The 16,024-nt window shown below is 46.5% G+C and overlaps 1 protein-coding gene across 5 annotated transcripts in view; it reads right to left on the bottom strand.

The window, feature by feature from the left end:
• The window catches only part of EFHB (EF-hand domain family member B), a 65,125-nt gene that overhangs the window by 4,411 nt on the left and 44,690 nt on the right, over window positions 1-16,024 (bottom strand). For 3 of the 5 annotated variants that reach the window (XM_058290732.1, XM_058290733.2, XM_004476556.5), the window contains 3 exons: window positions 7,465-7,672; window positions 4,053-4,265; window positions 2,540-2,721 (listed from right to left, as the gene is read on the bottom strand). In XM_058290732.1, the coding sequence (XP_058146715.1) occupies window positions 2,540-2,721; window positions 4,053-4,265; window positions 7,465-7,672 (603 nt within the window). Of the gene's footprint in view, window positions 1-2,539; window positions 2,722-4,048; window positions 4,266-7,464; window positions 7,673-16,024 lie in introns of those variants that run through there. The other 2 variants (XM_058290731.2, XM_058290730.2) reach the window with 2 other exon arrangements.

The following is a 16,024-nucleotide window of genomic DNA, read 5'->3' as shown; positions in this document are numbered from 1 at the left end:
TGACCTATGGACTGTGTGCTTAGTAGTAATAATATAATATTCTTGCATCTATGCAAGATTGTGTTGATACTGAGGCAATATAGAAAATGTGAGCCAAATATACACTATGGACGTGGTAAAATTCAGATGATATTATTTTATCTGTAGCAAATGACACACCACATTGTGGTATGTTGATGGCGAGGTGTTGTTTGGTAATTCTGCACATGTGAATGATTGTTTTATAAGTTTACAACTTCTGTCATAAAAAATATATATTTAAAAAATAATAATAGGGTGGGTTGGGGGAAAAACACACCAAATATAAGATAAGGACTATGATCAGTAGTAAGATTTTGACAGTGTTCTTTCATAGTTTCTAATAAACGTCTCATGACAATACAAGGTATTGGTGGAGGGTTGATGTATGGGACCCCTGTATGATGTTATGCATGTTTGCTTTGTAAGTTCACCACTTTTACTATACACTTAATTGTTCATGTATGTTCATATATAAATTATATAAAGATAATAACAATCAGATTGGTTAGGGGAAAACTACTTTGTTTAGTAGTGATATTTTGACAGTGCTCTTTAATCATTAGTTAAAAAGATTTAAAAATGCAAGTTATTGGTGGTAGGGTGAGATGTTATATATGTTTGTTTGATGTTATATGTTTGTTTTGTAAGTTCATAACCATTATACAGTTATTGTTTATGTATAAGTGATATATTTCAATAAATTTTTTTTAAAAAGCAATGAGTTTGAAAGGAGGGGACATGTTTATTATGTTCCAGAAAAATATAAGAAAGGAAAGATAAAAACTAGCAGGGGGGAGAAAGTTTAGATGGGTAGAGCAAAGGATGTGAGAAAACAATGAAACACTTTCAAAAAAGAGAAACAGTGTGGCACACAGAACAAAAGCAAAGAAGAAAAGGAAAGACAGGTTAGACAGTGAGTAGGAAGGCCAAAGGAATAAAATACATCCATTAAACAGAACCCCAAGGCAATTAAAAGTTCTGCTAAAGGGAAGTGGATGTGGCTCAACTGTTAAGAGCATCTGCCTACTATATGGAGGGGTCCAGGGTTCAATCCCGAGGGCCTCCTGACCCATGGGGTGAGCCCACGCGCAGTGCTGCCACGTGCAAGGAGTGCTGTGCCACACAGGGGAGTCCCCCACATAGGCGTGCCCCAAGCTCAAGGGGTGCGCCCCACATGGAGAGCCACCCTGTGCGATAAAAGCACAGCCCGAGAAAAGCAGAGCTGTTGGCAACTCCGGCCATATGGCAACACCACCTGAGTACTTGGTACCCCTGGGTAGAGCCTCTAGTTTTCTCCCCGCCCAGAGGCAGGTGAAGGATGCTTCCCACAGGGAACTCACAAAGTGGCCCTGGACCTTGAGCATCCCGGGCTCACCTGCCCGCTTTCTCAGTGCCCCCGTCCTGTGCCACCGGGGATTTTTAGCTAATGCTTTTGCTGAAACCCACCCATTGCCAGGTTAACACTGTCACCCCAACCTGGTCTTACTCTGTATCTAGAGTTGCAAGATAAAGGACGGCTTCCTAGTTAAAGGACTTTCAGGCATCACGAAGCAAGCAGGAGAGCTTTGATCTTTTGGCAATGCTTAGGTTTCATTTCTTAAGCCCGCGAGAGTGACTGAGGAGGGTGAAAGCACAACCTGGGGCGTCTCTTCTCTGGCCCCCTGGGCAGGATCCTGAATTTCTGTTGGGGGGCCAGCTGGCAAGCACCAGCCTCTGAGGTCCCCCTTACTCTCCCTCTCTTGCCTCAGCTGGAATAAAGCATTGAAATAATCCTGTTATTGATTAGGCTAGTAATTAGGAAGCCTTCAAGCCATCAAGGTCCACATCTGACTTGGACCACATCTGAAGGGACATCGAGGTTCTGATAAAGCTCCCTGTAGCGCACCCTGCTTTCTATGGACACTCTTCTAGACCGGCTGGCTGTTCTGGCAAGCACTGCCATCAATCCTTGGCCCTCAGCCTGCCAGGGGCAGTTCTGACCTAGCTGGTACTCCCAGGATCACCTGGAATAGAGAAGCCAGGTTTTGTGACTAACAAGAAATAAATAAACAAACAAAGTACTAGGCTGGCCTATGGTGTGACAACAGCACAGACTATTTTAACTCGCCGCTTGCCCTGTTAATCTGGAACAATCGGAACAGTACCTAGGGGCAGTAGCCCTCCTCATGCTGAATTTTTGGTTCCCAAGGTCCAAGGCCATAAGGAAACTCACATCAGGGGGGGACTGATCTTTTCTCCCTTTTTTTTGAACTCAAGTAGTGTTCAGGAAAACATTTTTCCTTTCGTACATGGGCCATGTTGAATATATGACATGAAATTTGCTTCCTATCCTAGAATAAAGTCTACTTCAAGAATTGCACCAAATTGAACAGTATTCCTGAAGAATCCTATGGCTTTTGTAATATAATGAGTTTTGAAAAGTCTAACATACCAGTCGTGAATAAAGAAACATTTCCCTCTTTGCCTGTTTACGTGACATTAGCATTTCTTTCAGCCCTTTTCAAAGAATAAGCTGTACCTCTTCTTTCGATCTGGTCTTAAAGAAGTCTCTTTCAAACACTCCTTTCTGGCTGAAGATGGTAGGATGTAGCAACGAATAAGCATTGCCCTCTTCACCATAATTAGTTCTATCACTGATACGACGAATCCGGGGGGCCGGGATATCAGACCGAATGGTCGGCACGCCGTAGATAGGATAACCTAGGTTACCAGGGAACAGAGAAAGCAGATATTTTTAAACCATGCTGTGCGATGTGGTAGCCCCAGCCCTCTCTTCAAGAAGCACTTGAAATGGGGCTGGTCCAAACTGAGAAGTGCCATAAGGGTAAAATAGGAACCAAATTAAGAAGACTCTACAAAATAAAGAACATAAAACATCCCGTTGATAATATTATATTGAGTAAAAATTGAAATGATAATGCCTTGGATATATTGTATTAAATAGAATATATTATTAAAATTAAATTGCACCCTTTTTTTACCATGGCTACTAGAAAATTAAAAATGCATATGCGACTCCCACTTCTATGGAATTAGACAGTGCTCTTCGAAAGAAAGTAGCATATCTCACTACACCAGAATGTAGAGCAGATCTATAAAAGCCAGTTAAGAAAAATATGCAAGCTCTTAGCTGTGCCCTTAGTCCTACAAAATGTTCTTGACCAAGAAAAAATCATCTTTCTAAATAACCAATATCTATTATGCCTGAAAAATGGGGAATAAAGGTGTGAAAAATCATTCTGAAAGAGTTCTTCAAACATATGAAGGCAAATATGTGTGGAACTGAGAAGCATGTGTCTCATAACACTTAGTGAAGTCTGGATCGCTGCAAGCACCATCACTCAATTTCCTGATCTACACTGGCTTCGTGTTTCTTTCAATGCAGAGAATCATTTCACTTAGGTCATCAGTGATAAGAGCTCAGAGTTCAGCTAACCATTACTGAGACCCTCAAGAGGCTCATGATAAAGAAGTAGATGAAAGGGCAGCGGACTTGGCCCAGTGGTTAGGGCATCCGCCTACCACATGGGAGGTCCGCAGTTCAAACCCACGGCCTCCTTGACCCATGTGGAGTTGGCCCACGTGCAGTGCTGATGTGAGCAAGGAGTGCCGAGCCACACAGGGGTGTCCCCCGCATAGGGAAGCCCCACGCGCAAGGAGTGAGCCCCGTAAGGAGAGCCGCCCAGGGCGAAAGAAAGTGCAGCCTGCCCAGGAATGGCGCCGCACACACGAAGAGCTGACACACAAGATGACGCAACAAAGAGAGACACAGATTCCTGTGCTGCTGACAACAGAAGCAGACAAAGAAGACACAGCAAATAGACACAGAGAACAGACAACCGGGGTGGGTGGGGAAGGGAAGAGAAATAAATAAAGAAATAAATCTTAAAAAAAAAAGAAGTGGATGAAAGGTTCTAAGCTTGGAGAAACTTACAGTCTAATGGAGAGGGAGGTTGGCAGCAAAGCAAGGACACATCCCTTCTGTGTTGATCAAACCTTTTAAAATTCGACACATAATGTGACATACTCACAAACAGCAGGAACGGCTCCTACAACTGCACTGATCTCAGAAGATGTCGTCTTATAATGATTAGAAACTTTATCGCTTGGTCTCTGAAGCGTCCTGGGTGTCTTCTCTGAACTCCCTGGTTCTTTGAAGACAATGTCTTCGGGTTTTATCAGGAGATGTGGTTCTGATTCTTGAACGTTAGCCTCAGTAGGGTATGTACAATCTGGTTTTCTACCTTTAAGCAAAGAGGTAAGGAAAATGGTATGGGAAGAAGTTACCACTTGGTGCTTGCTGCTTAAGGCAAGTAAGTTTTTCCATTTAGTCGCTTCTTGCTGATGGAAACAGCTGGTGCCAGCACTCATTGTGGAAGGACAAGTCCAGGCCAACTTTATACACCAGGAAACTTGAACATGGCCTTTGGTTACTTTTTACCACACCACTCAACTTACTTGAGAATAAAGACCAAAGGTAAATATAAAATTTAGGTCATTCTGCCCTCTTTCACTAGAGTGTATTTTTGTATTTGCCCAAATTGTTCCCAGGACTGTGCCCTTGGGAGAGCTAAGAGAAGATTATGTCTGGAGTTGTTGCCAAATTCCATGCTGCTATTGCAACATCGGGACACCATGAGAAAGCTCAGTGGGCCTGGGGCTGATTATACAACCAGTCCCCCAAACATCAGTGCACAGAAGAAAACCCTCAGGTGGAAGTGAGATTGTGAGACTCTGTCCTTGACTGCCAACGTGCTTTGCAGAATCAGTTCTGAGATTCAGGAGTCAATCCCTGGGGCTCTCCAAGAGCTGGCACCTCCGCAGACACCACTAGAGGGCACTATGGCATTTCGCTGTCCAGAAGAACTTAAAAGTTTCTGGGGAAACGCAAAATGTTACAGAGGAAAGTAGCGCTGGGATCGAGAGGGCAGTGGCCTGTGGCAAACTAGAAAAGAAGTCAGGTCTTTCTCAGGCATACACCCCTCATTCAGCCCCTGCCAGACGTTGCCCTGAAAGGGTGCAAGCCTGGTGTTTCAGATCCCCTAGTTTCCCCCAAAAGAGGTGGACATCCTGATAAAATATGAAAAATAGTTCATCAGAAAATGGTTTGAAAACCACTGTCTTAGAACACTCAATTCTCTTCCTCCAGGAGAAGTCCACCGTAAAACAGATTTTGAGATAAGCCAATTCCTGGCAGAGCATTCTTGGGCCCCGCATTGTGAGCCGCTGGCTCTGCAGCCTCCACCCAAAAATCCTCAGAAGACAAAATCATCAGGTCTCCACCGACATGACTGGTGGGGCCAGACTCGGAAAACCAGGAGCAGCTGGAAGAACTATCTGGTTTGAAAACAGACTTCTGCTTCCCCCGCCTTCCTGAGTTTTTGCCAAGAGGCAAATAAACTTAGTCACCCCCTCGTTATTCCTGAAAGGAGACAGGTAGAGTCGTTTTCTAGAAAAGGCGTCATTAGATAGGAAAGATTCAGCAGCTATCCTGGTGGGCAGAATCGAAAGGCAGGCCCAGGAAAAGGGGTGAAAACATAGTATCCTCATTTTTTAGAAGAGAAATCCCAAGAGGAAAGAAAAATGGAACCATCCTCTCATTAAGAAGTAATCCTCTCTATTAGCCAAGATATGAGAATAAAAGCCAACTCGAAGTATCATTATAAACCAACTGAATTAGCAAGAGTGCTTTTATTGATGCTCAGTATTAGCCAGGTTGGAGAAAAGTCTTCTCACAGCCTGGGCTAATAAAATTGCAAATGGGTACACCATTTAGAAAAAGAAAATGGAAACAAAGAATTACTTCTAGATCAATAATAACATTCATAAGAAATGAAATATGGGGAAGCGGATGTGACTCAACTGATAGACCATCCGTCTACCATATAAATGGTCCAGGGTTCAAACCCAGGGCCTCCTGACCCACGTGATGAGCTGGCCCACACGCAGTGCTGCCACACACAAGGAGTGCCGTGCCACGCAGGGGTGTCTCCCATGTAGGGGTGTCCCACGTGCAAGGAGTAAGCCCTGCAAGGAGGGTTGCCCTGTGCAAAAAAAGCGCAGCCCACCCAGGAGTGGCTTCACACACACGGAGAACTGACGCAGCAAAATGACACAACAAAAAGAGACACAGATTCCCGTTGCTGCTGAGAATGCAAGTGGATACAGAAGAACACACAGCAAATGGACACAAGAGAGCAGACAATGGGGGGGAGGAGGAGTGAAATAAATAAAATCTTTTAAAAAGAAGAAATGGGGAAACGGACTTTGGCCCAGTGGTTAGGGCGTCCGTCTACCATATGGGAGGTCCGCGGTTCAAACCCCGGGCCTCCTTGACCCGTGTGGAGCTGGCCATGCGCAGTGCTGATGCGTGCAAGGAGTGCCGTGCCACGCAAGGGTGTCCCCCGCGTGGGGGAGCCCCACGCGCAAGGAGTGCGCCCGTGAGGAAAGCCGCCCAGCGTGAAAAGAAAGAGCAGCCTGCCCAGGAATGGCACCGCCCACACTTCCCGTGCCGCTGACGACAACAGAAGCGGACAAAGAAACAAGACGCAGCAAATAGACACCAAGAAAAGACAACCAGGGGAGGGGGGGAAATTAAATAAATAATAAATAATAAATAAAAAAATAATAATAATAAAAATAAAAAGAAGAAATGAAATATAATTAGAAACAAAGTTTTTTTAAAGTTAATACTCAAAGCATTACCTGTATTATTTTTTAAATATCTGGAAACAACCTAAATTTCAAAAGGATGTGAAAATGGTTTAGGAAATCATAGCACATTAGCATGAGAAACTGAAAATGAAGTTAACAGAAACCATAAAAGTATCTTTCCATTAGATAAAAATTTGGAAGCTAAATTTTAAAAAGCCAATAAGAATGTTTATATGTACACATATATTTACATGTGTATATATATGGTTAATGACACAGGAAAATAATATGTAAATATGAAAATATTTTAACTAAAGTTAAACATTGCAGTGTTTTTCATTGTCTTACAAATTTTCTTCTGTCAAATTCTATATTACTCCTGACCTCTCCTGTGGGAGGGGGAAGCAGTTGCTCTAAGACAATGGTTTCCAGTTTTCTGAAGAACTGTCTTTCAGATTTTGAGCTTCTGTATAAGTTTTTTTTTTTTGCCTTTCATTTTTTTCTTTTCAATGAATAATACATAATTCTAAATTCAAAAGTTATCAAACTTATATTAAAAAGTGAGCATCATTGATCCCCCATCTCTCAGCCACCCAGTTCCCCCAACCAGGAAATAATAAATGTTGTCAGTACCTTTCTAATCCTTCCACAGATATTCTATGCATAAGCAAACCAATAACTATGTAGTTACATTTTTTATATGTTAAACTTGACAACGGTTGAGCTCTTTAAGAAATGAAAATATAAAGTCCACTGAGGAATTCTGCAACCCTTTCAAAAATTAAATACCTTTGATAATGACCCTCTCTTCATACTCTTTAAGAGGCATTTGGTCTTTCCAGTTAAGAAAATTTGCAAATTCGAGGTAGTTAATCAGCCCGTCCTCGTCCACATCGCAGTAGTCAAACAGCTGGTCCAGGAGCTTTTCGTCTAAATGCAGGTTGACCTGGTCACAAGCTTCCCGCAGCTCAGCTTGATCGATCATCCCGTCTCCCTTCTGTTAGACAGGAAGCACAAAAGGTAAAACGAGCCCTCGTCCCCAAGAGCAGAGCGGGGCGCATCTATTATTTAGTTTAAGAAAAACGAACTAGTTCTATTATATAAGTTCAATGACTGGGTGTCTCAATTTTCACATGAGGGGTCAAGTGTTAGGCAGGATTGGTCCCCGCCGTGTGGGACTGCTGCGTGCCCCCGGTAATTTCAAAGCCTGGCTGCAGTAGGGCATAGCTCAGAATCTTGCTCATTCTATACCAATAGTTTGTTGTTGTTGTATTGCTTTGTTTTGTTTTATTATTATTTCTTTAGAGATGCATAGATCACACAGAATGCTACAACAAAAAATATAAGAGGTTCCCATATGCCCCACTCCCCACCCCACCGCACCCCCACTTCTCCCACATCAACAACTTCTTTCATTAGTGTGGAACATTCATTGCATTTGGTGAATACGTTTTGGAGCACTGCTGCACAGCGTGGATTATAGTTTACATTGTAGTTGACACTCTCTCCCAGTCCGTTCAGTGGGTTATGGCAGGATATATAATGCCCTGCATCTGTCCCTGCAATATCGTTCAGCACCGAAAATACCTTGATCATACTATTTACACTGTGACTATGGTAAAACAGGTATAACCATGATTCAACCTTGACATATCACTGGACCAAGGTGATGTACTTGTGACAGCTCTCTGCATTGCACACTATACATTTTGTATTTTAAATGTTAACCCTGGGATTTCGTGTCTTAGCTGTGGCTTGAATTTGTATCCAGCTAATGATACGACAGAGATCTTCTGGATTGCCAGGAGTTAACAAAACCAAACAAACCAATGCAAAAAAAAAAAAAGCAAACACAAAACAATTCTTTCACAGTCTTTGCAAATTGGCTTTGCAGGGGCTGGTGCTCTCCTTCAGAGTTCAGTCCTCCTATCAAGGTCAGCCCGAGGCAAATGCACAGTGCAGGGTCCTTGTGTCTTCTGAACCTGTGTCCTGCCCTGGACTTGCTACTGGCCTGAGGAGCTGCCCTGTTTACAGGAATTTGAGCGCTCCCTCGACTCCCCAGGAAACAGACCTTCTCCATCTCCCCCGTAGTCAGCCAGCCTCTGGAAAGCCTTAGCCCCAGGCTGCCCAACCCCGTGGTTTCTTACACTGCTTTCTTTCACTGCCCCAAGCTCCTTCTGCCTGGAGAGCAAATTCTGGGAAGGTGGGTGAGCATAAGAGGAATTTCCCAGGTCAGTCTTTCCCAGCTGGAAAGCCAGGGACCCACAATGGAGCAATGGTCAGCAATGGATCAGGCCACACATGCGGGATCTTGGGAGCTAGGTCTTTCTATCCCACCCTGGGACCAGCAAGCCACACCAAGGGCTGGGTGTCAGGATTCACTGCCTTGCCCTGAGGCTGGGGCATGAGCAACAGTAGCCACTGCCCAGAAAGTGAAATCCACTGGTTTTTGCCACAATTCATCAGCCTCTTCCTCCCACTCTTCTTTGGATGCTGCACAGGATTCTCCCAGATCTGGGGTTCTGAATCGGTTGCATTGGCCAGTTCCTGCCTGTTTACTAGTTATTCCGGTGGAAGGACTGGTGCCTGGAGCTTCCTACTCTACCATCTTCCCAGCAGGCTTATAAAATGTTTAATGCTTCTGGTGTTTCAACTGGGCAGTAAATTACACTCCACTTCATTGCTGGATAATGAGGAGAACTGGGGAGAGAGTTGGAGGGCAGCTGCTGGGCAGTAGGTTCAAAGACAGATGCCCGGATGGTGCCCCGTGGTTGCCAGCACCCCAGTCTGGTGGTCAGCTCCCACTGTAATAAGTAGACCAAGATTCACCCTGGTAGAGAGAGGAGGGAAAACTCTCCACCCCTTACGAGACAACAGGTAAGGAAAGGTGCAGCTACACCGGGCATGGATAGAGGGTAAACTGCAACTATGAAAATGTTGGCTGATGTGTTTGGGAGGTGAAGGGGCAGGGTGCATGCTTGCTAAGGAAGAAGGATGACAGGCGGGACGTTTAAAGGCTCAGCCTCTCCAGGTGTCCACCAAGCCACCCTTCTGGATTCCATTTAGAGTTGATAGTAAAAGGTCTGAGTTGTTTTTTGTTTTGTTTTGTTTTGCAGTGGTTCCTGGTTGCTATTAGGAAGATGTGGCCTCCCAGAAAGATTTCTCTGAGGCCGACAACCTCCCATGGGAAACCACAGATGAAGCCTGCTCCTGCTGCCCAGGGTTCTATTTACAATGCTAACAAAGGTGAACCACTAGAGAAGAAGAAATGGACCAAAAGAATGCGAGCTAATCCTTGAAAAACCTCCTTAAATCTTATATTGAATCTGGGAGAACTTAAAAGGTAACATCTTGACAATGAGGCAGCAAATGCTCTGGATTAAGGAGGACTCCTCTATAAAATTCTCTGCTGCAAGCCCAGTTAACCAAAAAATTCAGGGAAGCAGACGTGGCTCAAGTGATACAGCTTCTGCCTACCATATGGGAGGAGCAGGGTTTGACCCCTGGGGCCTACTGGTGAGTAAGAAGAAGAGAAAGTGTGCCCGTATGGCAAGCCAATGCCTGTGTGAATGCCCGCATGGCAAGCCAGTGCCCACACAAGTGAGACACACAGCAAGATGATGGCGCATCAAAAGAGAGACAAGGAGAGAGTCAAGGTGAAGCACAGCAGAAACCAGGAACTGAAGTGGCACAATTGACAGGGAACCTCTCTCCCCATCAGAGGGCCCCAGGATCGAATCCCAGTGAATCCTAGAGTAGAGAAAATAAGAGAAGACAACACAGACAGCAAGAACAGCAGGGCAAGAGGAAGGGAAGAGGGGGAATAAAACAATAAATCTTTAAAAAAAAAAAATGCAAACCTATAGTCCCAGCCCAAAGCAACGTGGACTGTGGATGTTGAATCAAGAGGTCCCCAAGCAGAAGTGAATGTGGCTCAACTGATAGGGTGTCCACCTACCACATAGGAGGTTCAGTGTTCAAACCCAGGGCCTCCTGACCTGTGCGATGAGCTGGCCCATGTGTAGTGTTGATGCACGCAAAGAGCGCCATGCCATGCAGGGGTGTCCCCCACGTAGGGGAGCCCCATGTGCAAGGAGTGAGCCCGTAAGGAGAGCCGCCCAGGAGTGGCGCCGCACACACGGAGAGCTGACGCAGCAAGATGACACAACAAAAAGAGACAGATTCCCGGTGCTGTTGACAAGAATGCAAGCGGACACAGAAGAACACACAGCGAATGGACACAGCGAGCAGACAATGGGGGGGGGGGGGCAGAAATAAATAAAAAAGAAATCTTAGAAAAAAAAAGAGGTTCCCCAAGACAGAAATTGAAAAATTGTGACTTTGCTGCCCCATGCAGGGCTTTTGTGTGCTCTGAAATCATGGGTGGCTTGGATGAGCCACACGTGGCCACCATATCACTCAGAACTCCTGGCCATGATGCCTTCCTGGTACAGAGCTCCTCTCTCCCTCTGCACCCTTGATCCCTGCCTCCCTCTATGCTCCAACCTCAGTTACTTTAAGGAGAAAGATGATTCGGTGTGTGGTCAAGGACCCCTGTCCCCAAGGGAAATCAAGGGCCCAGCTCCTCTGTCCAAGTGCCCTGGAACGTCAAGCCTCAAACGTCTATGACCTTGATGAGTACAGGTGCCCAATTCACCCTTCCCCTTGGTCCTGCAGGGAAAGGGGTGGCCGGGTTCAGCTGATGGGTTTTGGGTACAGAGGCTTCCGACGCTGAACGTGTGATTGTGACTGATGTCACAGGTCTGTGCTGTGACTGCACCTAAGGGCCAGGGGTGACGATCCTGATGGAGACGCACTAATACCTCTGGGTTCCCACTGCACGAACAACCCCTTCAAGCCACAAGCCCGTGTGACCCATGGTCTTGCTGCTTATTCTCTAGAAAAGAAAGGCGACCCACAGCAGGAGGCAGGCCCTGGGGTTTTGACCCACTGCCTCCCTAACTCGGTTCCCAGGGACACGCCTTTTGAAAAGCAGCCACCAGCTGGTTACTGAGCTCTCGCTGCACCCGAACGCCTGCTCCGGGGAGGCTTTATGACTCTCACCCCATCATCTCTTGGGGCGGGTTGACTCAGACTCAGTGACTAACGAGGTGTTAAGAGCCCAACAAGCCTCAGCTGTCAAATGGAAATGGGACATTCCAGAAGGCAGCCGGCCCGGCCCCGATGACGTCTAGTGAGAAAAAGTAGCAGCCACCCCTTTGGGGAACATTTTCTGCCCCCACTCTGCCACCTGGAGCCAAGCCACTGGCTCAGTGGGACCTTCCGTTCCCAGAGGTGTCCCCAAGGGGCATGGTGTGGATCAGCCGAGATCTGATGTCTTCACTGAACCACTGTGGCTTCAACTTCACCAAAGCTACAATGAGCCAAAACAGACAGTCGCTCCACACAGTGGGCAGAACTCAAGACCGTTCCTAGGGAAGTGGATTTGGCTCAACTGATAGAGCATCTGCCTACCACATGGGAGGTCTGCAGTTGAAACCCCGGGCCTCCTTGACCCGTGTGGAGCTGGCCCATGCGCAGTGCTGATGCGCGGAAGGAGTGCCCTGCCATGCAGGGGTGTCCCCCGTGTAGGGGAACCCCAGGCTCAAGGAGTGCGCCCCGTAAGGAGAGTCGCCCAGTGCGAAAAAAGCACAGCCCGCCCAGGAGTGGTGCTGCACACACGAGCTGACACAGCAGCAAGATGATGCAACAAAAAGAGACAGATTCCACGTGCTGCTGACAAGAACACAAGCGGACACAGAAGAACACACAGTGAATGGACACAGAGAGCAGACAACTGGGGAGGAGGTCAGGGAAGAGAAGAGAAATAAATGAAAAATAAATCTTTAAAAAAAAAAAAAAACCACCATTCCCATAGCTCTGGCCAGCATGCCCCATAATGAGCCTCTTTACAGTTTTGCTGCCTCTCGAGCTGTCGACAGTGGCTTGCCCATGGGTCTACTACAGATGAGCAGAATAGAGACACTCCTTTCGGGTCTGCAAACTGTGGACACAAAGCAGGGCTGCCACTGGAGCCACCTGGTCTCTGCTGGGAAAGCCTGGGACCCAGCTGCTGTTCGAGGCCGCGCCTCCACTTTGCCACCACTGCCACCCACGTCCATCACCACTCGGACGTGGCAGCACACCCGCATGACGAGGCACAGAGTCGAGGACCCCACGCTTCCACGGCAGAACCCCCTACAGCAGGCCAAGCTCACGGCCCCTGCCAAAAGCCGACCCCTCGCCTGGTGGTTAGGGGGACCCATCACAGAGGGCACCGTGCCCACGCTCCTGGTAGACCTTTGACCCCTCCCGGGGTTCCTGGTAGTACCTCTCCACCGTTAACCCTTTTTCACCTTATAAAACCACCAATACCGGGAAGCGGACTTTGCCCAGTGGTTAGGGCATCCGCCTACCATGTGGGAGGTCTGTGGTTCAAACCCCGGGCCTCCTTGACCCATGTGGAGCTGGCCCATGTGCAATGCTGATGCACGCAAGGAGTGCCGTGCCATGCAGGGGTGTCCCCCGCGTAGGGGAGCCCCACATGCAAGGAGTGCACCCCGTAAGGAGAGCCGCCCCGTGCGAAAGAAAGTGCAGCCTGCCCAGGAATGGCGCTGCACACACGGAGAGCTGACACAACAAGGTGACGCAGCAAAAAGAAACACAGATTCCCAGTGCCGCTGATAAGGATAGAAGCAGTCACAGAAGAACACACAGCGAATGGACACAGAGAGCAGACAACTGGGGGGTGGGGGAGAAAAATAAATAATAAATAAATCTTTAAAAAAAAAAACTGCCAATACCAGTCACAACAGGGAGGCCCACAAAATCGCCTGAGTCATGTATTTGGCTTTCTGGACCACTTGCAGTCTGAGAATGCTGGACTTTGTAGCACAAACGCTGCTCCACAACGAGCTGTGTAGTTCTTTTCTTCAGTGCACCATTCATACTGCCTACCATCCACAGCCATTTGATTCTATGGTCAGGAGAGTGACCTCAAAACTCATCTGCTTTCCTCTCCAGCGACTGGCCACACACTTGAGTGAGGCAATCTAAATGCAGCTGTGCCCAGAACAGAGCTATCCCACCTCAGCTCCTTCCCGGGAAACAACCCAAACAAAAGCCATGGGGGCTTGGATAAACTGTTTTGAAACTTCAGGATTCTCCCCTGACCATTCCTGGGCATAATGCGTCTTTCTTCTAACAGCAACCTCTGGCCATCCTGGTTGGTCCACCAGGGTTGGAATTTAATTCTAGTCCAGCCAACTGATTCTCCTGTTCTTTTGACAAGGCCCTAGGTCAGAAGGATAACAACCACTTGACTGAGTACACGACTCACCAGGTCCTCCCACCATGGCCAAAGCAGGGGATGAAATGGGCGTCTGGAACTTTTATAAAATTCCCTTGCCCTCTTACCCTTGATCTTTCCAGACGAAAGGTCCAGGTGAGAGTAAAGGATGACTTGGGGAAACAGTGAAGTTGTAGCTAAAGGAAAAGGAAACACTAAGTTTATGGTGGTGGAGGGAGAGCATCGACCCCAGCTCCTGGAGAGAGGACGCCTTAGGCCTGGGTTGTTAGGGGAGGAGGATCATTACGCCATTTTCTCTTCCAGGCCTTCGCTGGAGTCTTCCTCATAAAGGAAAGTGCCCTGGTGCAGCGCTCCCAAGCTGCTGCAAGCACCTGAAATTTAACTGACTGCCAAACAGTTCTGACTACTATTGAACCACCGTTCCTCTTGTGTGACCAAGAAGTCTACCGCAAGCAACAGAGAATGACCCCATTCCAGAACCTTCCACAGAAAACCTTTGGATGTCTTCCCACCCCCACTTTCAGTATTCAATATGGCTAGTGATTGCCACCCAGGTGGTGGTATGGACAAACAGCATAGGCTGGATGGAGTGCCACCTGTTATACAGTGAAAGGATAGTCATGATCTTGAATTCCCCCAAAAAGTTATAAATATGTTACCCATAATTAGAACGTAAACTTTTTTTTAGGAGGTGCCAGGGACCTCATACAAGGGAAGCAGATGATCAACCACTGAGCTACATTTGATCCCCGAGGACAGTTGATTTTTTCATTTGTTTGTTTTTAGGACATACTGGGGATTGAACCCTGGACTTCATACATGGAAAGCAGATGCTCAACCACTGAGCTACATCTGCTCCTCAATGAGCGTTGTGGTGTTTTCATTTGTTTCATTTTTAGGAGGTACCAGGGATTGAACCCAGGACCACATATATGGGAAGCAGGTGCTCAACCACGGCTCCATCTGCTCCTCAGTGAGCACTGGGATGCTTTTTTCATTTGTTTGTTCTGTTTTTAGGAGGTACCGGGGATTGAACCCAGGACCTTATCCGTGGGAAGCAGGTGCTCAACCACTTGAGCCACATGGTTCCCAGGATACAAACACTTCAAGACAAAATATTGTCAACATGCTGACGACAAAGAGACTGCAAGCCAAGTGAGAACATGTTTTGGTAACAAGTTCTAAACAGGTATGTATGTGGAATCTTAGAAGAGCCCCGTGCAGACGCCAGGGCTCTGTGGTTCAGGGTGTTGAACAAACCATGGTCCCATGGACTCCCAACTGCAGTAGGAGCCTTCACCGAACGCCGCTTGGGACCTGGCTCCTCCCGAGACCTCGCCTTAAAGGTGTGCCCCTGCTCTCAGGCCAAAGAACTCTAGAGTTCTCGATCCCCCCTTAAGTGCCGTGTGTCCGCTGACCTGGCTAGTGTGCTCTGGTGGCACCGGCAGCTCATGATAAGGCGAGCACATACATTGATTGCATTGAGCCTTCAAACGAGAGTCGCCTCCCATCTGCTTTCAAGCGCTAAATCTACTTTCAATTTCAGTCTGCTTTCGTTTGTTATGACAACTGCATTTGCACAACATGACCCTCGGGCAGTCACTCCAGAAAAAAGTGCTAAAGACAACCAAAGCAAAACAGGGACAGTAGCGTCGAGTAACATATTAATAATCTTCCATTAAGGGCAAAAAAAGGAAATGTACTAAGTGAAAGAAACGAGACAAATGGTACTACATATTGTTTGACTCCATCTATACCAAAGATAAACACGAATAAATTAGAAAGATGGAAACAGAATTGCAACTATGTACAATAGGAGAAGCATAGAGACTGAGAAGCGATTATTAAGGGGTAGAGTTTAGGGGGTTTTTTGGTCTATTTTTTGTTTTATTATTATTGGAATAATGAAAACGCTCTAATAATGACTGAAGTGATGAATGCACAACTATGTGATTATATCAGATACCATGGATTCTACACTCTGGATGGATTTTATACTTTATTGAAATGTATCAATAAAATTGACATTAAAAAAAGGAT

The sequence above is a fragment of the Dasypus novemcinctus genome, chromosome 31 (assembly GCF_030445035.2).
Source record: "Dasypus novemcinctus isolate mDasNov1 chromosome 31, mDasNov1.1.hap2, whole genome shotgun sequence".
Lineage (NCBI taxonomy): Eukaryota > Metazoa > Chordata > Mammalia > Cingulata > Dasypodidae > Dasypus > Dasypus novemcinctus.
This window is presented reverse-complemented; position numbering and strand designations above follow the sequence as displayed.